The following is a 27,304-nucleotide window of genomic DNA, read 5'->3' as shown; positions in this document are numbered from 1 at the left end:
TTATTAATTTCACACTGGCAGCAATAATGGAAATTCCAATATGACATGATAACACTGATTTGTAACCATCACCTGTCAGTCTACCAGGTGGTGTTGTATTACCTTCAGCCTGAAACCATCATTAAAATCCCACAATTCTATTTAATAAATATGTCATTTGACTTATTCAGCCACTGGAAGTCACCGATTGTGATTTTGTCCCTGATAAGGTATAAATAGGCCTATTTGTAAAAACACTGGGCTAGATATTGTGACTGAAGGTGAAGCAATGACACTCACCTCAAGGAAGGCTGCTCAAAAAGATCTAGTGATCTCTATGGTACAGACTCCTCTCTTCCCAGTGTCGGCTTAAACCTGGTGTCAAGCAAAGGGGCTCCCCAGGTGCAGCAGCAGTGATGTCAGCAAGCTTCAACAATGACCTTCTCTCTATCAGAAGGTCAGAAGAGATGGTCATTGTCTGGCACTTGTTTCAATTACCACTTAACAGTCCAAGCCTGAATCTCGCCCTTGCCTTATCACATGTGGACATGTACTGCCAATGAACTCAGACGTAGAGAATTGATTGTAATATTTTTTGGTAAAAAATTTTAAGATGTAATTTGAACAAAATACTTAAGAAATTTACTATCTCATGTAGACATCATCTCATCAAACCTAACCCCTGGGATCAAGAATATGATAATCATTCAGCTGAGCTACCTGGATTGGGAGAGGTTCCCTGCACAAATCCTTAACACGCTGGGGAACCATAGCATTTAAATAAACTCATTTATTTTGTTTATTTTCATGTTCTGATTCATTATGGATTGTGGCAAGTTAATTATTCTGTGGTGCGAGATTTGACCCATTTCTCTACCTTGATATCATTATACAAATACTATATCCATTGTTTGTTCTGTGATTTGGCAGTCTTTGGTAATCGAACAGACAGCTTTACAAAATAATTCTGATTTAGTGATTTAGATCGAGAAAATTCCATCCTGTTTCTGGCATCAGGAAGAGTTGCACATGTGCCGCCTGCCGCAGTGCGGATTGAGTGCATATACACAACTCTTCCTGATGCACTTCCGGTCAGCTGCAGAGGTTACAGTTGTTATAAAGGCAAAAGCACCAGTCTATTTCTGTCACATAAACAGCTCTGAGTTAACGATAAGATCATATGTTTTTGGTTGGGCTGGTCACATGGCAAAATCGTTTAACATCTCACCTCCTTCCCCTATCACCCCAGAACAAAATACAATCCCACATGAATCACCATCTTTGCAAGATGGGAGGCAGAAAGGAGAAATTGGGGAATAGAAGAGAGAAATAAATATGGGAGAGCCAAATCAGAAACATTCACACTAAAAATGTCTTATAATTTGCCTCGCATTGTGGTCGGCTGTCTGTGGGCACAATTTAATAGCCTCGCCATGCCAGACTTGGTGACGCGATGAGGCCATTGAATCTCACGAGAGGCCTCACAACACTTTAAATGCCACACGAGATTTAACAAAATCTCGCTAGATGTCACGAGCCACTATCTCTGCTTCAACATCCCTATCGATGAGTCGAGCGCAATATCCCGTTTGTACGAGGGCATCTTTCAGCGTCTGTAGATGTCGTACGAGGAGGAGCGTAACAGAATGTTCCCTTCCAGTTGGGGAACACTTCAGCAGTCAAGGGCATTCAGTCTTTGATCTTCAGGTACGCGTTCTCCAAGGCGGCCTTCAGGATGCGCGCCAAAGCAGAATTGCCGAGCAGAAACTTATAGCCAAGTTCCGCACACATGAGTACGACCTCAACCTTGGATTCATGTTGCATTACATTCACACCCCACCATGGGCTTGTGAAATCCTATCAACTGTCCTGGCGTGAGACAATTCACACCTCTTTAACTTTGGGATTACCCATCTCTCTGGATCTGTAAAGACTTAATTACCTGCAAATGCTCGCATTCAAAGTATCGTGTTGCATCTTTGACTTTGTCTCTATGTATGTTTCTGGAACCTACCACTAGCTCCGAAAGCTAGTGATTTGAAACAAACCTGTTGGACATTAACCTGCTGTTGTAAGACTTCTTACCTTGCTCAACATCCCTACTTCATGGCCACTAATTCCCTCTCTTTTGATGTGCGGGAATAGACTACCATGTTTCCTATGTTATAACAATGATGACACTTCATTAACAGTAAAGCACTATATAAATGCATTTTTTCTCTTTCTTTTAAATACTTTGTACCCAACTCACATTATGCCACATGTTGTAAAAAACTGAATTTATTTCAAAGGTTTTCCCTTGATTACTTAGTGGAATTATCACAAATAGATTCTGCATACACCAAACGAATATAACTCCCATAAAAACGAATGGAGTTGCTCACTTTACTGTAGAGCCAACAAGATAATTTGATGTGACCTGTTGTGTGAAGTGGGGTCTGTGAAGAACTTCAGTATCATTTATTTAACATTTTTACTTAGAAAATGTAATTATTTTTTTTTTTTTAATTTAGAGTACCCAATTCATTTTTTCCAATTAAGGGACAATTTAGCGTGGCCAATCCACCTACCCTGCACATCTTTGGGTTGTGGGAGCAAAACCCACGCAAACACGAGGAGAATGTGCAAACTCCTCCCGAAAGGTGACCCAGAGCCGGGATCGAACCTGGGACCTCGACGCTGTGAGGCAGCAATGCTAACCATTGTGTCACCGTGCTGCCCCCCCAGAAAATGTAATTATAATGGTAGAGAGGAATTGGACGTTGTAGAAGCCCTGTGAAAACCAAATCAAAGATTTATTATTCCACAGTATGAAAGAATCATATAGAATTATAGAATCCTCCAGCACAAAGGAAGGCCATGCAGACATTATATCTGTGCTGGCTCTTTCTATTCAGTAGTTCCACGATTGCCTTGACATTTTTTCCCCCTTCAAGTATTTATCCAATTCTGTTTTTAAAGGAATGACTGTATCTGCTTCCTTTCAAACAGTGCATTTCCAATAGTAACTACCTAAAACAAAATTCCTTTTCTTACCTCTGACTCTTAAGCTAATTATGACTGTCAAATAACAGTATCTACAAACAGTTCTGATCTACTGAAGTTAATTAGAGCATGTTTACACCCTCAGTGGCACAATTGACAGGCCTCGCCGCGCACGACTTGGGACTTGATCACGAGATTTACCGGCCTTGTTACATCTTGCGAGATCTAACGAGATCTTAAGGGGTGTCCATTAAGGTCTGGACCCAGATTTGCATATTCAAATGAGCAGTTAGTCTCACTTGAATATGTCTATGCCTGATCTACCAGCGGCTGGGACCTAACGGAGACCCCGAGTGGGCGGCATTTGGCACTGATACCTACAAATTTGGAACAGGCGTACTGACACTCGGCCGGGGAGGGGGGGGTCTCCTGGAGCGGGGGAGCTCCGGGGAGGGGGGAGGGGGTCTCCAGGTGATCTGGGGCTGCTGAATAGTCAGGAACTGGGCATGGTGATACCCTGGCACCCCCAATTCCACCTGGGCAGTGCCAGCTTGGCAGTGCCACCCTGAGTGCCAGGGTGTCCAGGTGGTACTGCCAGGGTGCCAGGCTGGAAGTGCCCAGGTGGCAGCATGCCCCTGTCGAGAATCAGGCTTGGGGGGGTGCCCTGCCCTTATGAGGCGGGGTGCAGGAGGGCTTGATGACCTGCTTATTGGAGAGTTGTGGCATTGTGGGTGTCCGGAGGCCATGGTGGTGGCGGTGGTGGTGGTGGGGGGTGGGGGGGGGGGGGTTGAGATCGGGCTCATTAGTGCAGGAAATGGGACTAACCCCAGAAATTAAGCAGAGTCCCGTTTAATAGCGGGGTCGTTCTTGGCGCTACCAGCACTGGGAAACACCTGGCTAAATGCGCTTGACACGGGACTCTGTTTCATTTCCATTAAATTGCACCCCAGATTAGTTCCAGAACTCAGTGCTTTATTTGCCTCCGAGACCTGCAAGAACTAGACAAGGAGTTTCAAGTTGGTGCCAGTATAAACCAGGCCACGTGCCCATTTTGATATTTGCCAATATAAACAGTCACCAAAACACAGGGCCTGAATTCCTCCCTACCCTTCCCAGGCAATGACATTACTCTCACTTCCTCCAGAACACTGCATCCTTACAACTAACCTCTGTTCCCAAATCTCTGGTTTTTCTTGGCAGTGAGGTGTCAAGAAAAGGTGTTGCATTTGCACAGATTAAATTTAGAAGGAAAAATACAAACACTTGAATAAGACAACCCAACTAACTTCCCGTCTTTATTTGATTACTGATTCAGATGGTGGCACTTTGCTCAGCACAAGCAACATGCCACTTCAATCTTCCACTCTGCCTGGATTCGCTGAGCAGAAGTCTGGTTTGAACAAACTTGCTGACCTTCCATTAAAAGAATCATCAAAGTAGTTAACTGGTAATATTTTAAACCAACAAGTAGTAGCTATGCTGCCTAATGTTTAGTTCTGGCATCATTTGTAATAATGCGGCAGCTGAGATCAAAGGTTGCTGTGGGCATATGGTTTTGATTTTTTACAACTGTGTGTGATATGTAGCAATATCTATTCCACTGTCTGATGCTAACATGTAATTTCCACTATCCCTTCATCTGAATTATCAGCAGCCTGTAGAAAAAAAATATTATTTCAGGTTTCAAAAAGGCTAAAAAATTAAATCTGGGTTGCGTGCTAAGCTGTTATGGTGTAACAAAGCTATGCCTAACACTTTAAAAGACTGTGGTTCAAAGGACACCCCTGACACACTGAAGTTATATTCATTCCCAACATCCTCTAATCAATCAAAGCTACAGTAAAATTATTACATGTCAATGAGGTAAGGGCACATTATTTGACAAATGAGGATGTTCTTGAAACCACTGCAATGACTTGGGGCTGAGTCAAATGAAAGAAGCCTTTGATTAGCACAATGTTTGAGTTTAAATCTGTTGTGCTGAAGCCATACAGGGCCATGGTCAGGAGCATTGATCACACCTGGAGTTGTATGAATTGCTCTGGTCGCTGTGACATGAAACAGCCCTCTAGGCCCCAGGGTTGATACAGAGGGAAGCTACAAGATTGATCCTCAATGTTAGAGAAATGGCCAGACAAACTGGAACGAGTCAACAACGTGTATATACCGTTAAAAAAATCCAAGTCCCACTGGTGCCGTCCACGTGTGGTCTTACCCGGTGGGACCTCAGCGTGCATCTATCTTGGGGCGGCCTGGTGGGGGTGGGGCGTGGGGGTTGGGGAGGTGTGGGGGGTCCAACCCTGGGGGGGGGGGCTCCGCTGTGGCCTGACCCGCGGTCGGGGCCTACCGATCGGCGGGCCGGCCTCTCGGGCTGGGGGCTTCTTTTGTTCCGCGCCGGCCCTGTAGCCCTACGCCATGTTGCGTCGGGGCCGGCGTGGAGAAGGGAGCCACCGCGCATGCGCGCATTGGCGCCGGTCGCAATGCACATGCGCAGACCCGCGGCGCCCATCTGATGCCAGGATCGGCAGCTGGAGCAGCATGGGTTGCTTCAGTGCCATGCTGGCCCCCTGTATGGGTCAGAATCGCTGATCCTGAGGGCATGTTGACGCCGTCATATTGAACAATGTAGTGATTTGGGGAAAAAGTTCAAGAATTTTGAATTCTTCATACAGGTGCATGTGGAGCCTGGAGAGGAAAGGGGTGGCAGGAGTGTAGGATTTAGTATAGGTGAGGATACGGACTGCAGTGTTTTAGATCAATTTTGTAGGGTTTGAAGCCAGACAATAGAGAACTGGGGGCCGAGGGGGAACAAGCCTGCAGTTGCATAAAATCTCAATGTGCATATTTAAGCAGCCTCCCACCTATAGTGGGATTGGCCCCGCCAGAATCGGCGACAGTCCTGGCAAAGCACTGAGAAGGCAGTCAAACTTGAGTATTTAGAGGAGTAGTCACCATTGTCCTAGATGACCATAGGCTGCTTTCCCCTTTGGGTGAGAGAGTTGACTGGCGGTGATTTAACCTGAGGATCACCACATCTCAGGCGAGGGGCAAGGTTGAGGGGCAAGGCCTTCACCAATAACCTCAGTCAGTACAGGAATTAAACCCACGCTACTGGCATCGCTCTGTGTCGCAAACCAGCTGTCTAGCCAAGTGAGATAAACCGACCCTGGAAAAGTATTGGGTGGTAATATTGCAAAGCCATTTAAAGGTCTGCCTGCAAAATTCAGCTGGTCGCCTCCAGATCATAGATCATAGAATCCTTGCAGTGCAGAACGAGGCCATTCGGCCCAACGAGTCGGCACTAACTCTCGGAGAGAGTATTTTACCCAGACCCAATCCACCACCCTATCCCCGTAACCCCACCTAGAGACAATTTAGCATAGCCAATCACCTAACCTGCACATCTTTGGACTGTGGGAGTAAACCGAAGCACCCGGAGGAAACCCACGCAGACAGGGGATGAATGTGCAAGCTCCACACAGACAGTCACACGAGGTCGGAATCAAACCCGGATATCTGGCGCTGTGAGGCAGCAGTGCTAACCACTGTGCCACCATGCTGCCCTGCCTCCATTAATTACCCTTTCTATATTAATTACCCTTTGTCAAATGAAAAATTGGCATCCGTGAGGTGACTATCCATTTCCCCCCCAACCCACTTCATGTCACATACTATTATTGTCAGTTGACGGACCTGTGAAGGAGGAAGACAGCCTTTGCACTATGTTTATATCTGTATGTACACTGTTTTCTTCTGTTATTGTTATAAAACCATAAATACCTAAATAAAATGTTTATTAAAAAAAAAATTACTGTCAGTTGTCAGTCAGAGGAGGTAACACAGTCAGGAGCATTTGAATTTTGCAGTAAGCAACCTAAAACTTCAATCAGCACAAATCATTAAGCCTAATAATTGGTCTTCAGTTTTAGGACCCATGACTAGAAACAAAAGGGGGAAACCTCACAGGAAAAATGTACAGCTTACTGTATGAGCACATCGTTTTATTGGCTTGAAGGCAGCATTTAAACTGAGTAAAAAATGTTATCCAACCATTCAGTTGTTTTAAAATTTAGAGTACCCAATTCTTTTTTTCCAATTAAGGGGCAATTTAGCATGGCCAATCCACCTACCCTGTACACATCTTTGAGTTGTGGGGGTGAGACCCATGCAGACACGGGGAGAATGAGCAAACTCCACACAGACAGCGACCTGATGCTGGGATCGATCATGGGTCCTTGGCACCAAGAGGCACCAGTGCTAATCACTGCACCACCGTGCCACCCTATTCTACCATTCATAAAGGGAAGTGAATTCACATTGAATTGGACATGTGGACAGAATAGGTGCATTGTTGATGGCAGGGGTTGCAAGGTGTGATTTTGGGGATGAGCAGTAGCAAAACTTAATACATCTCAGTTTAATTGATTACAAAGTTTTGCTTAAAGTATAAAAATTGACTTTCAATTCTTTAAGAAATATAAATGGATGAAATATCATCAAAACTGAGGTATTTAAAAATTCCATTCCACCATATGCAGGAAGGATGTTCCTGATGGCGGTGTGGTCAGAACCAGGGGTCACAGTCTGAGGAAGCAGGGTAGACCATTTAGGACAGTGATAAGAAAAAATGTCTTCACCGAGAGAGTGCTGAGCCTGTGAATTCATTACAGGAAGTAGTTGAGGCCAAAACATTGCATATTTTCAAGAAGCAGTTAGATATAGCACTTGGGGTGAAGGGGTTCACAGGTTATGGGGGGAAAGTGGGATTACATGGGTTTCAGTAAAGCCTTTGACAAGATCTCTCATGGCAGACTGGTACAGAAGGCAAAGTCACATGGGATCAGAGATGAGCTGGCAAGGTGGATATAGAACTGGCTTGGTCATAAAAGACAGAGGGTAGCAGTGGAAGTTTTCTGAATGGAGGGCTGGGACTAGTGATGTTCCACAGGGATCAGTGCTGGGAGCTTTGCTGTTTGTAGTATACATAAATGATTTGGAGGAAAATGTAACTGATTAGTAAGTTTGCGGACGATACAAAAGTTGGTGGAATTGCAGATAGCGATGAGGACTGTCAGAGGATACAGCAAGGTGTAGATCAGTTAGAGACTTGGATGGCGAGATGGCCCATTGAGTTTAATCTGGACAAATAGGAGGTAATGCATTTTGGAAGGTCTAATACAAGTGGAAATATACAGTAAATGGTAGAACCCTTAAGAGTATTGACAGGCACAGGGATTTGGTGTACAGGTTCATAGGTCACTGAAAGTGGCAATGCAGTTGGAGAAGAGAGTCAAGAATGCTTATGACATGCTTGCCTTCATCGGATGGGGCATTGAGTATAAAAATTGACAAGTCATGCTGCAGTTGTATAGAACCTTAGTCAGGCCACACTTGGAATATCGTGTTCAATTCTGTTAGCCACACTGCCTGAAGGATGTGGAAGCTTTGAAGATGGTACAGAAGAGGTTTACCAGGATGTTGCCTGATATGGAGGGCATTAGCTATGAGGAGAGGTTGGAGAAACTCGGTTTGTTTTCACTGGAACAACAAAAGTTGAGGGACGACCTGATGGAAGTCTACAATATTATGAGGGGCACGGGCAGAGTGTATAGTCAGAAGCTTTTTCCCGGGGTGGAAGAGTCAATCACTAGGGGACATAGGTTTAAGGTGCGAGGGGCAAAGTATAGAGGAGATGTGCGAGGGAAGTTTTTTTACACAGAGGGAAGTGGGTGACTATAACTCACTGCCAGAGGAGGTGGTGGAAGCAGATACGATAGTGACATTTTTTTAGAAATAAATTTAGAGTACCCAATTTATTTTATCCAATTAGCTTTGCCAATCCACCTACCCTGCACATCTTTGGGTTGTGGGGGCGAAACCCACGCAAACATGGGGAGAATGTGCAAACTCCACACGGACAGTGACCCAGAGCCGGGATCGAACCTGGGATTTCGGCGCCGTGAGGCAGCAATGTTAACCACTGGGCCACCGTGCTGCCCTACGATAGTGACATTTAAGGGGTGTCTTGACAAATACATGAATAGGATGAGAATAGAGGGATATGGACCCCGGAAGTGTAAAAGGTTTTAGGTTAGGTGGGCAGCATGGGTGGCGCAGGCTTTGAGGGCTGAAGGGCCTGTTCCTGTGTTGTACTTTCCTTGTTCTTTGATTAGGTTATTGAGTTCGATGATCAGCCATGATCATAATGAATGGCAGAGCCGGCTCAAATGGCCTCCTCCAGTTCCTATGTTTCTATTAGCAACACCAATTCAATGTTCATTATTTAGTAAGGGGTAAAGTTCAACTTTGCTCATTTCAAACATCCCCCAACTGGTTTCCTGAGTTTTACTCCACAGGGAGTATTTTACTTTCCTTCGTCAGTGAGTATGTGGGTGGGAAATGATCATAAAACCTTTCGGGGCCTTCCCACTTCATTTCTACTTGGCTAAACCTCTCCATAATGTTTTTTTTTACTTTATCAGTGTTACAAAACCAGAGCTCAAGAGTGTGGACAGGGGCAAACTCCTAATCCAGCTCATTGCCTGCTCCAAAAACCAATTCAAATTGAATCCAATTCATGGTTCCCACAAGAGAGATATACCAGATCCAGGCATTACAGCTGACCTCACGCTCATCTTAGCCAAAATTTTACACCGGGATAGGCAAAGCCGAGGCTGACTTCCAATTGAAACCCTTAGATGGCCAATTATTAACCACTTAAGGACCATTTCCTGCATAGCCTCAATTTTCAGGCTGGTGGGAGGAGTACAAGGGTGGAGGAGATCCGAAACTCAACGGTGTTGAGGTCTCGGTGAAAAGGGGCAAGGGTGCCTCAATCAGCTGTCTCCATTTAATATCAGGCACCTCCCCTTTGGGAGTTCAATCCCCCCTCACTCTGGCCTCTCCTCTGACACCCCAACCACCTCTCTGCCCCCCACCCCCCCCCCCCCGGGCCTAACCTTCCCTCCTCACCCCTAGAGCCCTAAAATTGCCCCTGGACTACCAAGACATAGACTGTGGGGACTGCTTGCAGTTTTAGTGCTGTGCTGTGCAGCTTCTGGTAGTGCAAGGACTGGAGAGCTGATAGCCAATCTGAGCGGCTGGCAGTTCTCGGAGGTGGGACCTCCTCCCAACGGAGGGGTGCAAGTCCCACCTCCAGCCAATATGCACTCATTGGAGCATGAAATGGCTGCAGGGCAGCCAGTGTAGGTGGGAGTGTGATTGCCACCAACTGCTCAGATGGTGGGCAGGGAATCTGTTATCCAAAATACCCGAGCCTGTATTGACCTTGAAGACTTGGGGCGTCATTTTCCGACCCCCCGCCGGGTTGGAGAATTGCCGGGGGCTGCCGTGAATCCCGCCCCTGCCGGTTGCCGAAGTCTCCGGTACCGGATATTCGGCGGGGGCGGGAATCGGGCCGCGCCTGTTGGCGGGCCCCCCCGCTGGATTCTCCGGCCCGAATGGGCCGAAGTCCCGCCGATAAATTGCCTGTCCCGCCGGCGTGGATTAAACCACCTTTTGAACGGCGGGACAAGGCGGCGTAGGCGGGCTCCGGGGTCCTGGGGGGGGGCACGGGGCGATCTGGTCCCGGGGGGTGGCCCCACGGTGGCCTGGCCCGCAATCGGGGCCCACCGATCCGCGGGCGGGCCTGTGCCGTGGGGGCACTCTTTCCCTTCCGCCTCCGCCACGGTCTCCACCATGGCGGAGGCGGAAGAGACTCCCTCCACTGCGCATGCGTGGGAAACTGTCAGCGGCCGCTGACGCTCCCGCGCATGCGCCGCCTGGGGATGTCATTTCCGCGCCAGCTGGCAGGGCAACAAAGGCCGTTTCCACCAGCTGGCCTAGCCCCTCAATTTTGGGGCTCGGCCCCCAAAGATGCGGAGCATTCCGCACCTTTGGGGCGGCGCAATGCCCGTCTGATTGGCGCCATTTGGGGCGCCAGTCGGCGGACATCGTGCCGTTTCGGGAGAATTTCACCCCCTGGTGACGTTTGTGAAAGTAGTTTTTTTTAAAGATTTGCATTTGAAATTTTATGAAGCTTGCCAAAAGAAATCTCCAAGTACAGGATTTTTTAAAATTCTCATGCGCCTGGATTTTAATCTTCGTCTTTTTTTGAGGATTCCAAGGGATAAATTAACCTTCTGTACGAAGAGGTTTAAGATCAGATTCAGAATTTCCAACTTTAATATTAGTTTTGGCCATTGTGAATGAAAACTTGTTTATGAGACTGTACTCACATTTCCTGCAATGTGATGGATTCGGTCCACAAACCCGAGGAAAACAAATAAATAAATGGATGCCAGCACTCGTGAAGTCACAACAATTTTCTTTGACAACTTGCACACAATTTCTTTTTCAAAAACAGATTGCTTTAAACAAACATTCACAGGGTTTTGGCTTCATGGTAACCCATCCAATCAACTTCAAAAGCCAAAAAAAAGTCAACAGATTAATTTATTCTGATAATGGTGGTGAGATTTATCTGATAAATTGATTCAAACAATATCCACACAAATGCTTTACAGGTTGCCAACAAGATCAGCCAAATTCACTTTATTCGGATGGCACCCTATTGTTGAAACATAGATGATTATAAAATCAATAAATGTAAATATCACCATAATCCCAGAGGACCATAGGTGGCTCTCCCCTTTGAGAGCTGACTGGTGGTGATTTAACCTGAGGGTCACCGCACCTCAGGTGGGAGGCAAGGCTGAAAAGGCGGGAGCTTCAAGAATAACGTCAGCCGATACGGGAATTGAACCCACGCTGTTGCCGTCTCTCCGCATCACGAACCAGCCATCCAGCCAACTGAGAGAACTGACCCCCAAATTATAAACTCAATAACAGTGTTCATCTCAAATCAAAAAGTGAAGGCGTTTTGCTGGATGCAATCGCAAAAGTGAAATTCAGTGACGTGTGGATTTTCTTTGCTGACAGAAACATGAACTTTTTTGTTTCAGGGATAGTAAACGAATGGACGTTTGGCATAGGCAATACTTTCTCTTCACTGCTGGCCAGATCCCCTCACATATGTTTAATATGAATGTTTCTTGTGTTACTTTAATCTTGTAAAGTTCAGTTTTGTGATGGCTGCTTTAGCAGAAACAAACTAATAAATCTTAACAGAAATCTGCATTCACTCAACTCTAAAATGTAGTAATTAAAATGATATAACTTATAAAATTTGACAGACAATTTTCTTAACAAAGGCAATCTCATCATCGTTACTTTACTTCAAACATCACAGAAAGTTAGCGATTATGATTGGGCAACAGATTACTCAGTGGGTAAATATACTAAATCCAGGGCGGAATTTTCCATCAAGTCGGCAAGATTTACAATAGGTCTGGAAAAATTGGGATCAGTCGTGGGGATTCTCCCTCGGGCTCAAAGGTAGGTAACGCCCCAGGGGGAGAGGGAGTGCCAGCCTGACAGTGCCAACCATGCCAAGGGTCAGTCCCTCTGGGGAGCCACATTGGGGGCAGGGGGGTGGGGTTGGGGGAAGGGGGGGTGGAAAAGTGTCAAAACCATTGAGGGGGGTAACTTGCAGGCATTGGGCAAGTGAGCGGGGAGAATGCCAGCGATACTTCCACAGTAAGGGGAGGAGGGGTGTGGGTGGGGGGGGGTTATTTTCAGTTTCGATTAGGGTGCCCTCTTAAAGAAGGGACCCTGACCTCTGTGGAGCTGGCCTTGCTGGCTCTATCGGGCCCTGCCGCACCAGACTGATGCTGTAGACCACGGCCACTAATTTTTTTTTAACTCAGAGAGGCTCAATATCTGGAGAGAAAACCGGTCTGTGCAGCTGGAGAGCTACACCCCAGTTCCACCCCAGAGACTCGAGCATACAATCTGGCTGTTACTTCTGTACAGTATTGAATGAATGCTGCACCATTAGAGATCCCACTTTTCAAATGAGTTGCTAAACTGAGCCCCTGTCTGCCCTTATGGTTTGATATAAATGATACCCTGGTCGCACTAATTCAAAGAAGAGCAAGAGAGATCTTTCTGCTACCCCGGCCAAAATCTAAATCTAGACATATATCATATAAAAGAAATCTCATTTCAGGTTGTGAGGATTTGCTCTCTGCAGTTTGCTGCCACATTTCTTACATGACATCAGTGACTATACTTCAAATGTACTTCACTGGCTGTAGATTGTTCTGAAATGTCCTGAGGTCATGAACAGTGCTATAGCAATGTTGTTTTCTTCCTTTAAACCCGTTTCATAAATTGCTAGACAGTTTGATTCAATATAGTGTGCAGAGAAAATTCTCATCCATCAACCTTTCCAATGCAGTAAAATTGTTTTTCTTTATAAGCTATTCTCACAAGGCATAATGCAGTCAAGATAGGAGGTTTAAACACCGATAATTTCATTTCTTTCAAATAGACAAAGAAATAAGATTACCTTTAATTGATTAGGATTCTGCTGAAGAACCACCCCCACCTTCCGCCCCCACCACCAGCACCACCTAACTTATGAAAAAATTCCACTTGAACAGCCGCAACAGGATGGGTCTTGCTTCCTGCTGCAGCATTGATCTGACCAATTCACACCATATTAACTTTGAAGCTTACAGTTTACCACACAGGAATCTCCGCTAATAACTAAGTTCGATCTTTTGAGTTATCAAGAGTCTAGATGCACATTTGTATTTTTAAGTAGGTTTACATTTAGATGAGTCATTACTCATAGAAGAGTGCATTGATACATTCCATGTCTCTGTGAATTTTTTAAAATGCATTCATTAATTCAACAGAAGCCATTGCTGAAATTGTGCTAGCATCCCTCAAGATGTGGGCTGTTGTATGAGATTGGGTTTAGAATGGGTGACCCAAACCTTCATGAGGAAAGAAACGTGAAAAACAAATGCCCTTTGAGAAGCAACCCATTGCCCACTGAACAACACGGATATAACAGCAGGAAGAAAAGGGTTAAGTGTTTTGCCGTTCTGGTTCAAGCCAAATTAACTGCTCATTCAAATGCAGCTTGTTAGTCAATGGTCTGGAAAATCCCAACAATAAGCAGACTGTGCTCTACCACAAGCTTCATTTAGCAGCTAGAAAGGTGCAAAAACCTATTGACTCCCATTCAAAGTAAACTGACCTGATGAAATGCCGCTTGATGAGGAAGCAACTGACAGCTAAAGCGAACTTTCCGACGACGATGGTAATTAATGTGATTCGACAAATGTCCCATTTTGCTCATTTTCATGAGTAAACTTCAGTTTCCAAGCACAGTTATTTGAGCAATGTTACATAGTATTAAAAAAGAACCAAAATTCTCCAGAAAGAATATAAAGTATATATTGCCCCCTTTGGTACAATAATGGACTAAATGCTTTTGGCTCACAGCCCCAGATGTGGCCAAGTTCCAGTGCTTCTGGAATATGGCATTCATCACCTTTGGAATTAATCAAGCGTTTCAGTGCAGGTTACTTTAGATATTTAGCAAAGCACTGTAACAGCAAAGCTGTAACACTGAAGCTCTAGTGTACACGACAAGATGATTTGGAGCAGACTGTGATGAAGAGATGGATGTTGTAATTATCTATTGATAAAACACTTCTAAAAAGACAATGATCATGCAATGCATGCACAATTGTGCTTCTGTTGTCTATGTGGCGATTCTTTTGTTCACACTTATTTAGGCCAAATCCTTCAATCAAAAAATAGTTGTGCTTCAAATTATTTTTTGACCTAAACCTTCAGATCTACTCTTAAGAAAATCTTAATTTATTGAGCAGCAGACGATGTACAATTCAGAAATAAAACAACACTTCAGACAATTTGTGGAACCAACATTAGTCCACATATATTTGCACAAACCCAGACTGTAAATCTGAATTTAACTGTTGGGGATGCTCCTTCTCCTATTTAGTAATACACAAACTATTTTTAAGCACTGTCTAAATTTCTGGGCAAGGTAGCGGTCTTCATTCAAACCAGGCAAGAGTGATTACATAGCCTGTTTCATACCCTGTCCAAGTAACTGCAATGGAACAAAATTCGGACAGGGTACAAAGTAGATTGCCAATTAATTACCAACCATTTCTCACCACCACCAAAAACCAAATTCACACCTGCATTTTTCAAACCAAGACTGGACTTGTAATAATAATTCTTATGTAAAGCTAAACTGTAAAAAAATATATTTACATATTTATAGAATATATATAAAATTAGGACTGACTTTTCAAATACTCAAGTGTAATCTGCCCCATTCCTAAACATGTGAGGCAATAAATGAATTTTTGAAATAATAGACCATAATTTGACTTGTTATATGTATGACACATGACATGTTATTCTTTGTTTGATCATATTCACATACCAATGGATCTCCAAAGGTGCCAATTGCAGTGAGTCAAAAGGATGAGTCACCCCTACATTAGTGTACAAATCCAGCTGTATTCATAGCTTGAAAATCACATGCAATCACTTCTCTACCCTCTCCTACACTATTAATTCTGAAGTCCATAAGGAGCTAAACTTTGCTCCATCACATGTCTCCTCTACATTCTGCCCCTTGGCGACATCATTGGAATCCATGATGTTAAGTTCCACTTATACACTGATGCCATGAAACTCTACCCCACCACCATGTCTCTTGACCCTCTACAGTCTCTGATTTGTCACACTGCTTGAATGACATTCAGTACTGGATGGGTAGAAATTCCCTTCAACTAAACATTGGGAAAACTGAAGCCACTGGGTGGAAATTTCCCATATTTTCCAGCGTGTCAGGTTGTGACTGAAACCCATTGTGTAGCTTGCCAGCTGAGCAGCAAAGTTATTTAGTTCAGACTTACGCCATCACTGTAGCAGGGCAGGCCTGATAGAGCCGACAAGGCTGGCCCCACAGAAATCTGAATAGCACAGAAAATAAACTCCCCCTGCCTCCCTCCCCACTATGGACATGGGGGACCCTCCTGTCGCTCCCCCACAAACATCGGGGGCTCTTACAGCAGCCCCTCCCCCACTCCTCCACCACAAGCATCATTGGAGGATTGACAAAATCTCTTAGGGCAGAATTTTCCACTCCCACCAGAGGTTGAAATGGTGGCGGGTGGGGGAGCAAGATTTGGTGAGGGCAAAATTCAGTTTCTCGACGTCGGGAAATTAGTTTGGAATCTAGCTCCTCTGCCTTTCATGGCAGCTTAAAGGTGGGTCGAGTGTCCCTTTGATCGATGTCAGGAATCCCAATTTCAACACACGCATTCTCACTAAAAGCCCATCTCTCCAGAATCTTGCCCCCTGTCCAAACACAATGCTCTGCCAGCAGGAATTTAGAATATTCTGTTTCACAACTGTACTTAGATGGCATGTACCTGACGAGGTAGAGTTCTTTGTGGACTTTCAGGTCAGGAGGCACTGTTTTTGTCTTCGCACTGAGATATATCAGCTGCCTGTCATACATGATGCATCAAGGCTGAACGTTGAGGAGGGGACAAGACCGAGCCAGGATTGGCAGGGTGTTGGCTGGGGCTCAAGAAGCAGAATGGATGAGTGAATGGTGAGTGGCCATCTAGGTGCTGTTCAAATATGACAGCCAGATGTTGGAGCCTATGAGGTGATGGCAGGGTGGGCCACATCATGCTCACCCCAACGCCCCCCCGCCCCCGCCCAAAATTAGATTTCTCGCAGCTGTATAAGTTATGAGCTGAACAGCCGTGCTCAGCCGTCCCCTTGCCAGCAGAAGTCATTCCTGACTTTTGCTTCCTTCCCTGGAATTAGGTTGGCATTTACCATCCCTGCTGACACCCCCTGCGGGATCCTCATGAACAGCAGGAAACCCTATTTACCCTAGGACCAGAAGATCCTGCTGCTGGTCAATAGCGGGCCACCTTCCCCACTGCAAAGCAGAGTTGGGAGGGTGGTGAATTCCGCCCTTAGTCTCCGGAATGGAAAATTCTTCCCTTAGTTTGATAAGAATGTCATCTCATAACGAAAAGTTACTGTATGCTTGTAAGCAATAAGAAAATGTATAGCAATGTATAAATGTTACAGCAGATTGCTGTATTCCACTGGGGAACAAACTCTTGCATTATTATATTAACAGTCATATGGTGCAATATACTGTAATTCTGATCTCACAAACATCTTTAATACTCTTTCACTTACTGTACATCAGTCATTTTCAAACTCAGGGCCGCAACTCACGTGTGGGTCACAGGCAGGTGTCGGGAAGGTCGCACTGTTCCCAATCAAGGGAGAAAATGCCCAATGGTCGCTACTGGCTTTCAGAATGCCGTCCGTCCCGTGTATGCATGCCCCCTCAGCCAGATGTAGCAGTCCACAGGCAGGGAGCCCAGCGGGTCCCAAGACCAGGTTTTTTAAAAAAGCGATAGAGTGTTCCCACCAGAAGTGGTGGCAGAGAGCCGGTCATGCGCCCCCATACACTGATGTCATGTGCTGTGTGTGTGAAATCACAGAGATTTCTCCATTTTGTAGCTGCCAGCCAACGAGCAACAAGACTGTGGGGAAATGAAGATGGATAATTTTGTAATAAGGAAGAGAGGACCAGAGACACAAACAGACCAGAATATCCCAACGGAATCTGCTGGAGAGAGCTTCTCAGGAGAGTCCATGGCAGGACAAAGCAGTGCTGGTGTGAGCTGAATAGAGTTCCAAGGCTCTGGTGAACAACTCATTAAGAAGAAACTGAAATTGGGAACAAGATGATTTCCTGAGGTAAAGCATTGTTAATTTTGCCATTGAAAATCAGGATGTAAAGCCCAGGTGTGTTATATGCAGGGAAGTACTGGCACATGAAAGTTTAAAACCCTCAAAACATCAAAGGCACTTGGAGACTAAGCATGGTGAGTTCAAGGACAAACCTCTTGATTTTTTTCCAAAGGATGCAGCGAGAACTTAAATCATCAGCTGAAGCCCTTAGCAGAAGTGCAACATTGAATGACAAAGCAAGTGAGATTGTGAGGACCAAACAGGCTCACCTGTTGCATTAAAGGTAAGTGAAAATGGTGTATTGCGAAGGCCGGCTGGCATGGGTGGTAAAGGACGAGCGGTGTGGGTCGCGAAGGTCAGCCTGGCATGGGTGGCGATGGTCGGCTGGGCGTGGGTCGCGAAGGTCGGCCGGGTGTGGGTTGCGAAGGTCAGCCGGGCTTGGGTCGCGAAGGTCGGCCGGGCGTTGGTCGTGAAGGTTGGCCGGGTGTGGGTCGCGAAGGACGGCCGGGCATGGGTCGCAAAGGTCGGCCGGGCGTGGGTCGCGAAGGTCGGCCGGACGTGGGTCGCGAAGGTCGGCCGGGCGTGGGTCGCGAAGGTCGGCCGGGCGTGGGTCGCGAAGGTCGGCCGGGCGTGGGTCGCGAAGGTCGGCCGGGCGTGGGTCGCGAAGGTCGGCCGGGCGTGGGTCGCGAAGGTCGGCCGGGCGTGGGTCGCGAAGGTCGGCCGGGCGTGGGTCGCGAAGGTCGGCCGGGCGTGGGTCGCGAAGGTCGGCTGGGTGTGGGCCGCGAAGGTCGGCCGGGCGTGGGTCGCGAAGGTCGGCTGGGTGTCGGCCGCGAAGGTCGGCTGGGTGTGGGCCGCGAAGGTCGGCCGGGCGTGGGTCGCGAAGGTCGGCTGGGTGTCGGCCGCGAAGGTCGGCTGGGTGTGGGCCACGAAGGTTGGCATGGGTCGCAATGGTCAGCCGGTTGGTAAAGGTAAAGGTTGGTCCCGGGAAAAAAAGTTTGAAAAGCACTGCTGTACGTGACATCGTCCCTATAGTATTCTCTGTATCAGCTACAGAATAGCTCATTTTAAAATAAATTGAGAACGTTTTATGTATTGTAAAAACGTAATAATAAATGTCTACCTTAAGGAGCTAACTGAGACTTCAGATTTTGCAATGGCCATGAATTTTACTCAGATGGTTTATGATGCAAATATTAAGGACAGAATTACTGCTTTGTAACTCAGCACCAGCCATCTATTAACCTGTGCTACATGAAAGGGATAGTGCCACATAAAGTTGAATTATTTCAATAATGGGCTGTAGCTAGTTTTCAAACAGAAAACAGCCAAGACCAATAAACATGATTAAAAAGCCACACAGCAGGAAACATTTGTGTGATTAATATTTCACAGTAGCCATTAACATTGCAAAAATATAATCACACAATAAAATGTACTGAACAATATTAACGGTTTAATGATTTGATCAATTTCAATTCAATGGTTTTCGACAATGTGGTAGCATACATAGTTTGCCGTAGTACCATGCCATCTGCTGTAATTATAGCTATCACTAAAGACATTTGATTCAGCTGGATGAAAGCATTTGCATTTATGATCAACTTCTCAATCCATCAGCAGTTCATCCCAAAATGCTCCGTCAATGGGAACTTTTAGTTATGTCACAGTTGTCTTTGTGAAGTCTGCTATTCACTTGCAGTCAAAAGACAGGTCTGAATTTTTTGTCGTTGGGTGTACTCACTCAGTGGGCCCAGAAGCAGTCGTGGAATATGCTGCCAGGTGGCCCCAGAGCATGATTTCCTGCTGGTTGGCCAACTGACAAGACACCCAGCATGAAACACGAGCTGTTAAAGGCTGAGCGCTGACGGGGAGGGTGGGCGGAGGGTGGGCAGGGGGCAGGCACTGAGAAAAGGAGGCTGCGTGCCAGTACTCCAACTGTGCTCCCTCAGGGAGCTGAAGACCTGTGAAAAATAAATAGCAATGGAAAAACTGTCTCAGCAACACAATCACAGACAAACCTCATTTCCCAGACATATTTGTTAATTTTATTTGAGTGCTGGATCGAGGTTGCAGCTGCAACATAAAGGCCGCCTTGTCTATCGGTCCACCCATCAACCGGAAAGGCAGATGTTCTGTGTAAAATTGTGATACATTGGCCCCTTAAAGGGCACAATTGGTTGCTTGACTGTTGGGGCAAATGCACGCCGACCAAAATGTTGTGTGAGTAGGCGATCACTTTGGGAGTTGTGCCCACATCTTCCCGCGTGATTTTGTGCGCACTCACACATCACACAAAATTCTCACCATAGTCCCACATACAACAACATAAATAACCAGTTAATCTGGTGCTTATTATGGGTGCATGTGAGTGTGGGAAATGGTTTGCCAAGAGACTTTTACTTCAGATATGACTACAATCGGGATATCCGTTTAGACCTTGGTTTAGTATCGCACGTCCAATAAGGCATCATTCTTTCAGTCCTGCTCTGACAGGTCAGCTTAGATTTTGGGCAGAGATTTCCCAGCCAAGTGGAAGTGGGTTCCAGAGCTTGTGGGGTTGGAAAATACTGAAAAGTGACATTCAAGTAGAGTTTCCGTGTGAGTTCTTGTCCTCTTCCAGGTCACCTCAGCACTTTGCTTTACCGCAAGCCCACGGATAACCTCACGATGCTCCACTTCTCCAGCTTCCACCCTAAACACATTAAAGAAGCCATCCCCTATGGACAAGCCCTCCGTATACACAGGATCTGCTCAGACAAGGAGGAGCGTAACAGACATCTACAGACGCTGAAAGATGCCCTCGTACGAACGGGATATGGCGCTCGACTCATTGATCGACAGTTCCAACGCGCCACAGCAAGAAACTGCACCGACCTCCTCAGAAGACAAACACGGGACACAACCGACAGAGTACTCTTCGTCGTCCAGTACTTTCCCGGAGCGGAAAACTACGATATCTTCTTCGCAGCCTTCAACACATCATCGATGAAGATGAACTTCTTGTCAAGGTCATCCCCACACCCCCACTACTTGCCTTCAAACAACCACGCAACCTCAAACAAACCATTGTTTGCAGCAAACTACCCAGTCTTCAGAACAGTGACCACGACACCACACAACCCTGTCATGGCAATCTCTGCAAGACGTGCCAGATCATTGACATGGATACCACTATTACACGTGAGAACACCACCCACCAGGTGCGCAGTGCATACTCGTGCGACTCGGCCAACGTTGCCTACCTCATACGCTGCAGGAAAGGATGTCCCGAAGCGTGGTACATTGGCGAGACCATGCAGACGCTACGACAACGAATGAACGGACATCGCGCGACAATCACCAGGCAGGAATGTTCCCTTCCAGTCGGGGAACACTTCAGCAGTCAAGGGCATTCAGCCTCTGATCTCCGGGTAAGCATTCTCCAAGGTGGCCTTCAGGACGCGCGACAACGCAGAATCGCCGAGCAGAAAATTATAGCCAAGTTCCGCACACATGAGTGCGGCCTCAACCGGGACCTGGGATTCATGTCGCATTACATTCATCCCCCACCATCTGGCCTGGGCTTGCGAAATTCTACCAACTGTCCTGGCTTGAGACAATTCACACCTCTTTAACCTGGGGTTACCCCATCTCTCTGGATCTGCAAAGACTTAATTACCTGCAAATGCTCGCATTCTAAGCATTGTCTTGCACCTTTGAATTTGTCTATATGTATGTTTCTGGAACATACTTCTTCATTCACCTGAGGAAGGAGCAGTGCTCTGAAAGCTAGTGTTTGAAACAAACCTGTTGGACTTTAACCTGGAGTTGTCAGACTTCTTACTGTGCTCACCCCAGTCCAACGCCGCCATCTCCACATCATGTCTTCCAGGTTGGGTTGCAAGTCCAGTGGGAACCCCAGTACATCTGGCAGGAAAGCAATTGAGCTTTTTGAAGAAAAAAAATGGCATCCCTCTCTCCCAATAGTGCACAGTTTACTTGCTGGTTACATATTAGCCAGTTTGGAGAAGACCAGAGCGCTGTGGGAATTCGGCATTTGAGTAAAACCGACCAGCTATGTACAGAATGGTGAAACGGACAAGCCTGTGGTCAGCCACAGTGCAAAGCTTGCCCTGAGAGGAGCAGTTCCTTAAGCCTATAATCACAAAGTTTGTTGGAAACAGCCGTTTTGTGCAACGTATATTAAATTCCTTCGTGTAATTAAGGCCTTTACCTCGCACGCTTTCTGTTACTTCTACATGATGCTACCCATGTAGCTTCAGCAGAGCTGGAAGGAAGGCTGCTCGTTCCCCTGCTCTGCCATATGGAGATGCCTGGCAGAATTCTCTGGGCTTCAGAGCCTGGGGGACATCTTCCAAAGACTGCATCATCTATTATATGTGCACAGGAACAAACTCAACTATCAGGGCAGGAGGCATCATCTGGAGGGAGGGGGGAGGGTGGTAAAGTAAGATGTTGGGGTTCCTCGAAAAGAATCCTCACTGTCATCAGCCACTGTCTTCCATCTTAGGGACCACCTGCACTTTCTTGCTAACCAAGAGTGGGAAATGAATGTTACATTCAGCCACCAAAGAGATGCTTTCTTCGATTGTCTGTGAAACGGCAGACATGGTGTGAAGCCATTGATCTAGGCCAGCAATCACGCGATGGCCTCTTGCGTCTTTTATTGTCCATGAAGTTGAGAATTCTTTCAATGGAGTGGGTCATCAGTGCAAAGACCTGGACATCACAGAAATCATGTTATGGATGGAATGTTTCATTTTCTGACCAAAGTCATTCACAGCCTCTGGATATCCTGTCAGATGCATAAACATTTGCTGTTGCTTCTCCATAATCTTCCCCGAGGCTCAGATATGTGTCTAGCAGTGCTTGAAGTGTCCTGTGCTCTGCAACAGGGGCTTTCCACTGCTGTGCCTGTCTCCAGCCCCTGATTCCTAGTCAAGTATGTGATATACTCCTCAGCATGTGCTACTCTACTTATCTCTGAGAAGCTGGACCCACTGAGATGTGTTTATTTGTGCTGGTGGAGGGTGCGCAGAAACCAGGTGATGGTGCATCCTCAGAGTTCTGGTCTGAGAACTCAAGCTCCTCCCTTATCTCCTCTGCTGCCATCATCAATGCACTTGGGGGGGAGATGAGAGACTAAGTCAGTGCTGAATGTAGGTGAAATTGGGTTCCAAGTTAGCATAGTGCAGACTATGACATTTAATGTATTTGTTGATATCAGTTCAACATGAGTGATGGTTAAGTGCCCAGTGATAGCATGATATCTAATGCTATCTTTCCATCACCAATGCTCTGTACCGTTGCCACCCTGCCCACCTCAAGGGCTTCCTCCCACATTGCAGCCAGTGTGACCTTGGCTGCAGCTCCACTACTGGTGGGCTTTCCTCTGCAGCAATGATAAGAGACAGACAGTTAGGTTTGTAAGGAATGAATTGATGGCCGTGTGTGGAAGGTAGACATTTGAGTAGGATGACCGTGCAAAATAGTAGCATGAAAGCAATAGGTTGAGATTGAGTGCGTTTGATGACCGTTGAGATGGAAATTTGAGAAGGAGGCTGGAGAGAATGTGTATGACAGCAAGGTGCATCATTCAGAGGGGTGCTGTGCAGGGGAATACTTGTGAGGTGATAGAGTGATGGCTGGCAGCTGAACTTGGAGGGATACTTACCTTGCCAGACCGCAAAGTCATCAAATTTCTTATACCAAATGAAGATCCTCAACATCATACTTCGGCCAATGAAAGACTCAAGAACTTGAAACCATTACTGCTTTGTAAGGCTGCCTGGCCTCTTCCTCCCGCTCTCGGGAAAAATGACTTCCCTTCATGCCCTGACTTTATGAATCCTCATTTCCAGAGACAAGTCTATGAACTGGGAAACAACTTCTTCACATCTCCAACAATGTGGCAGGTCAATTCTTCTTCCTACTAGATTGTTTCCTGCAAACACTGTTGCCATATCCCTAACATCAAGATCTTAATTGCTGCCTTAGGTATGTCATTCCGCCTGCCCTCCCTCCTTCATTGATTGGGGAACTAGCTGGCAGGCTGATAACTAATTTGCTGTGAGAAAAGCACGCAAATCGATTGTTTGGGATTCCAGCCAAACCTTCCGGCAGAGACTAAGGTGAATAGATTTTGCCAATGTGTTTGAAAGCATGTGTTGGGCTTGAACCTAAACCATATAGTGCAAGCAAAAGTCCAACAGTGAATTAATATTAGAAGTGAAATTATATTTGACATGCTTCGTATTTGCAACATTAAAATTTTATCTTTGAAATGCAACATCAACTAACAGCTGTGAGCAGTAAATGGAACCAAAGCTGGAGCCAAGCAGATATCAGGCCACACCAGTTTGGAGCCAATCATATCTGCTGCTTGGCTCCAAAATATATTTTCAAGATGACTTGTTATTTCTTTGCAGTGATTTGGAGCTGAGAATTGAACATATGAATTCTATCAACTTGATTAACTCAGAAGTAAGGAGCAGGGGAGAGATCAGCATAAACCTACCATACGGTTCTGACCCTGAACAGCATTGCATTTTACTGATGGGGTCAATTTAGAAATCCTTGGTTTGGCTTTTGGAGCTAACAAACGTTGCAGCTGGAGCCAAAATTGGCCCCATGACGCCAGTCTCCCAAATTAGCTGAAGAGCAAATTGCAACAGTACTTCTCTCTCTCTACAATGGTCTCACAGTAATCACAAATCAGTTGTGCTGTTTACTAATAATGTGCAACAAGAAACAGAATGCTGACATTCCCAAGAAAAATCCCGTGCATACTTCTTCAAAGACATTTCTCATTTCAGGACATCATTACACTTTGTTAACTTGCACAACAGATTTGAATAACATAACTTTTCACGCAAATAATATTTGTACTAACTCATTCTGTTCTAAAATCTGCTGCTCAGTATTATCCGAGGGCCTGGAGTCAGCAAGATCCTGGTTGGGGATGGGGGTGGGTGAGTGGATTGTCACTGGCTCTGCTATGCAAAATCAGGGTGAAAGCACCCCAAATACTGTGAGGAGAAACCTAGCGCACTGTTTCTGCTTTCAATCTGAGTGGCACTACCCTATAGAGACCTCACCACTGCATGGCTGGAGCTAGTTTCCGAGAGCAGGCCCTTTTACTATGAAAATCAGGGTCTATCAACATAAAGGGAATTCAGGCAAGATGAGTAATGGGTGACTGATCAGCTTCCTACCTAGCCACAAAAGTTAAAATCTAACCCGTTGTTGTATTTTGAGAAAATGCCAGCATAAAATGTTTTCTTTGAATTCCGAGCACAAAGCAATCGGTTTATACTCTTGAGCTGCGTATAGCACAATTAATACAAGTGTCAGAGATCTCTGGGCCTGGCTACGAAAAGCTTCTCACATTAAACCGAAGATGAACTGAATGGAGCCTTTAATGTAAACAAGGAAACATAATATTTATCTGTATTTTGAACATGGGCTTTCAGGGGAAGAATTACGAGCTTAGATGTTTTTTAAGCTACCTCATTTTTGATAGCAATGGAGTAAACGAGGCGAGACATAATGTGGATGAAGACTTACCTTGACAGGATCGCTCATCTGTCAGCAGCTTGTAGCCTTTTCGACAGCTGCACTCAAAGCTGCCAACTGTATTCCTGCAGAAATGGTCACATCCGCCATTATTTACTAAACACTCATCAATATCTGTGAGCAGAGAAAGCACAAAAGCATAGAAGAAATTAATACCATAATCTGATATAGGCGCATGGACAACATTTGGAACCAGGAGTGGAGACATTCTGACAGCATTATCCCCCAATATACATTATGTTCAACAAATACTTCCAGATGTAACAGGTACATTGCGGACCCCACAATATATGAGGCTGCTGACTTCCACTGCTGTATAGGTTTTGGTGCACCAACGTTAACAATGGTTTAAAAATCATGATCACAATTTCAGGTTTCTAGTTGTAGACATTTCCAAAGTAAAATGCAGACTTTACTGATCTGTCCAGACAGATGGAGAATATTCCAGAACACTGCTAGTCAATAAATAATCTGTGGTAGCACATAGGAAACCCGCCATCCTTATCCAGCAGGAGCAGGATGTGGTTCTAATCTCACACCAAGGTGGCTGACTCTCTTAACTGCCTTCTGAAGTGAGCTTGTATGCTACTCAGCCAAATCAAACTTCTTATTGGATAACTCGTGACGCACAATAAAAATCTTGCGAGTGACATCCCATCCTGAGAATGATTTTCAAAAAATAACTATTAGGTGCCTTACAGAATACAATAAGGCACTGTGAACCTCATTCTTACAGTAAGGATGCATAACTCACTCACCCATTCCCCATAGGCACTTATTATCTGGTGTCTAATTAACTTAAGTTTCAATTAATGGATAAAAGAGGAAGGCGTGGGCACATTGAAAATTATTTCCTGAATTACTTTGAGTCCATTTATCTGGACTACTAAAGCTATCATAGTTTAAGACAAATTGCTAATTAATAAAGAGAATGAGGAACAATGTGGATAAGGCAGGTGCAGCGGTTATGATGTGCGATTAATCTGTACCCGTTTGTTGTGATGCAGAGAGCATACGAACAGCACAATATGATGCAGCCAGTGCCAAACATGTTGTTGAGTGCCTGCATGCTTCAGTCGGGGCTGTAAAGGCGGGGGAAGGGGGAGGGGGTGGGCGGTGTTGGTTAGCTCAGTTGGCTGGACGGCTGGTTCGTGATGTGGAGCGATGCCAACAGCACGGGTTTTATTCCGTACTGACAGAGGTTATCCATGAAGGCCCTGCGTTCTCCACCTGAGGTGTGGTGACCCTCATCTTAAATCGCCACCAGTCAGCTCTCTTTCAAATGGGTAAGCTGGTGGGGATCTGTCCTGTTGCTGAATGCATGTTAAGTTGTGTGTAAGAAAGGATGTTAGCTTGAGGGTTGAGGTTGAAAATGGATTCACTGATGTAAGATCAATATTACGTACCCTGACATGTTGCATACTTTCAACACACACGCCTAAATTCCATGCCAACATCTTTGCCAAAACGGCATCCATCTTTGGTTGCACCTGAAGCGTATGTATACATTGCCAATGCTATTTTGTGCCTACAGCTGAATTTTGTGGCCAGCATTTTCTTTTATATGTGTTTTTCTGCTTTCTGACTGAAGATAATACTGCACTTAGTGTTTGAAATGGAGTTCACTTTCCAGCCATACAGTGACTACTGGAATATCTTGAGGTGTTATTAAAGTACAAGATCTGATAAATTCTTTTCCAGAGTAAGTATAAAGGAAAATTCTGAATTGCATTGTTTTTGCACCTCTATGATAATAATGGTAGACCTTCCCTTTCTGATCGCCTTTTTATGGTAGTAAGTCATTTACAATGAGATGTTGGGATTGCTTCCTATGGTCAGAAGCCAGAGAACTCTACCCCCACCCAACTCCTAAAAGAGCCTTAGCAGTATCACAGAGATACATCCAGCTCCTGGCACTCAAAAAGCCTTTGTCTCAAAAGTATTTTGATGGGGAGTTAGAAACTGCTGTCTGTGTCAACTGATCAGAAAGAGAATATCTTTACATACTTTTGTGTCACATATGTCTACAGATCAGACTTTGTTTACTGATGTAAAGAAAGCAATGCCAATCATA

General features: G+C 45.5%; 1 protein-coding gene across 3 annotated transcripts in view; it reads right to left on the bottom strand.

Annotated features, from left to right (window-relative positions):
- The window catches only part of scube1 (signal peptide, CUB domain, EGF-like 1), a 406,877-nt gene that overhangs the window by 94,344 nt on the left and 285,229 nt on the right, over positions 1-27,304 (bottom strand). For all 3 annotated transcript variants that reach the window (XM_072484510.1, XM_072484511.1, XM_072484512.1), the window contains one exon: positions 25,222-25,344. In XM_072484510.1, the coding sequence (XP_072340611.1) occupies positions 25,222-25,344 (123 nt within the window). The remainder of the gene's footprint in view (positions 1-25,221; positions 25,345-27,304) is intronic.

Source organism: Scyliorhinus torazame, chromosome 19 (genome assembly GCF_047496885.1).
Source record: "Scyliorhinus torazame isolate Kashiwa2021f chromosome 19, sScyTor2.1, whole genome shotgun sequence".
Taxonomy (NCBI): Eukaryota; Metazoa; Chordata; class Chondrichthyes; order Carcharhiniformes; family Scyliorhinidae; genus Scyliorhinus; species Scyliorhinus torazame.
This window is presented reverse-complemented; position numbering and strand designations above follow the sequence as displayed.